Here is a 2,245-nt window from a genome sequence, read left to right on the forward strand (position 1 = left end):
CACACACACACACACACACACACACACACACACACACACACACACACACACACACACACACACACACACACAGAATCCTCCTGGATTCAAATGTTGTTATTCTTTAAAATTACATTACAAAAGTTGTGTTGTTGATGCTGACAGACTCAGGTTATTATTCTAAGTGTCTGACAACATTATGGGATGGATCCCTACTGAGATAGACCTTTTAGTTAAAGAGGAAGATCCTTTTAGTTTAACATGAAACAGAAATCACCATCACCAAACCCACCAGACTCACCAGACTCCATGTAAATAATCACTACTTTTAGTGTGTATAGAGCAGCATATCTCCACCAGACTCCATGTAAATAATCACTACTTTTAGTGTGTATAGAGCAGCATATCTCCACCAGACTCCATGTAAATAATCACTACTTTTAGCATGTATAGAGCAGCATATCTCCACCAGACTCCATGTAAATAATCAGGGCTGTTTCATGTTAAATTAAAAAAGATGTCTCTGTTTTCATCACTTACTTAGACACAAACACATGGGCATCTAGAGTCCATGTAGAAAGAAACTAAAGTTTCCCTTTAACTACTGAGTTGAGCAGGCTGATAGGTGATTGGTTGCGCTGATACCTTGTAGAAGTGATACACGGGGATCTGGAAGATGGAGATCAGGTTGAGGAAATCTCCCGGAGGTCTGTAGGAGAAGACCACGATCTCCAGACAGCAGACGAGCAGCGAGCGATGGAAGACGTCCTGCTCCAGGATACACTAAGACACAGAGACAATAAGACAATGAGACACAGAGACACAGAGACACTGAGACACAGAGACAATGAGACAATGAGACACAGAGACACAGAGACACAGAGACACAGAGACACTGAGACACAGAGACATTGAGACACAGAGACAATAAGACAATGACACACAGAGACACAACGACACAGACACAGAGACAATGAGACACAGAGACAATACGACACAGAGACACAGAGACACAGAGACACAAAGACACAGAGACAATGAGACACAGAGAGACAATGAGACACAGAGACACTGAGACAATGAGACACAGAGACACTCCCAGAATAAAGTACTCACAGACAGGTCTGCGTTTCCCAGAATCCTCTTCTCCCTCTCGATGATGGACTCCAGGACCCGGTAGTACAGCGCCTCCGCCAGGCCGAAGTACTTCAGGGACAAGTCTGCAGGGAGGACCAACACGTGGGGTCAGGGTTCTCCTTATTACCTGATCACATAATCACATGTTCATCTGATCACATGATCACATGTTCACCTGATCACATGTTCATCTGATCACCTGATCATCTGATCATCTGATCACATGATCACATGATCATAAACAACAAAAAAACATGAAAAAGTGAAAAAAACAATGGGACAAGAACATTTTAAAGTGACATTTGATGTGTGTGTATATATATATATGTATATGTGTGTGTGTGTGTGTGTGTGTATATCTGTGTGTATGTCTGTGTCTGTGTATATTTGTGTGTGTGTATATATATATCTGTGTGTATATGTGTATATCTGTGTGTGTGTGTGTGTGTGTGTGTGTGTATATATCTGTGTGTGTGTGTGTGTGTGTGTGTGTGTATATATCTGTGTGTGTGTGTGTGTGTATATATCTGTGTGTGTGTGTACCTTTCCCCATCGTTTTGTTCTCGGCTCCGCTTTCCTCAAAATGTCGACAGAAGATCTGAAACATGTCCTTCAGGCGCTTGCTGATGACATCACTGGGGTCTCTGGCACAGTTCCTGAGGGGACACGGTTTCTGTCATTACACCGCTGAGAGGTAACACCCAGTAACGTACCGCCAGTAAGACGCTGGGGGACTAACGAGGGCAGAAGACCTTTTATCCACAGCTTTAATAATTCATAATCATTTACACTGATGATTGATCCCCAAATCACTATTCACAATTTATTCTCTGTTTGTGTTAGAATCACTACACACACACACACACACACACACACACACACACACACACACACTAATAGTGTGTGTCCTTACGCTCCCTGTGTGTGTAGTGTGCGTCCCTGTGTGTGTTGTGTGTGTGCCCCTGTGTGTGTACCTGTGTGTGTAGTGTGCGTCCCTGTGTGTGTTCCTGTGTGTGTAGTGTGCGTCCCTGTGTGTGTTCCTGTGTGTGTAGTGTGCGTCCCTGTGTGTGTTGTGTGTGTGCCCCTGTGTGTGTCCTTAAGGTCTCTGTGTGTGTAGTGTGTGTCCCTG

The 2,245-nt window shown here is 43.8% G+C and overlaps 1 protein-coding gene across 1 annotated transcript; it reads right to left on the reverse strand.

Moving 5' to 3' along the window:
* Positions 1-576: 576 nt before the first annotated feature.
* LOC117948952 (retinoblastoma-like protein 2) lies at positions 577-1,804 on the reverse strand. Its single transcript, XM_034878923.1, has 3 exons — positions 1,660-1,804; positions 1,096-1,199; positions 577-762 (listed from the first exon to the last, which is right to left on the reverse strand). The coding sequence occupies exons 1-3, from the start codon at positions 1,721-1,723 to the stop codon at positions 577-579; spliced, it is 354 nt and encodes a 117-aa protein (XP_034734814.1). The 5' UTR covers positions 1,724-1,804.
* Positions 1,805-2,245: the final 441 nt, after the last annotated feature.

This window comes from Etheostoma cragini, chromosome 8 (genome assembly GCF_013103735.1).
Source record: "Etheostoma cragini isolate CJK2018 chromosome 8, CSU_Ecrag_1.0, whole genome shotgun sequence".
NCBI classification, from domain to species: domain Eukaryota; kingdom Metazoa; phylum Chordata; class Actinopteri; order Perciformes; family Percidae; genus Etheostoma; species Etheostoma cragini.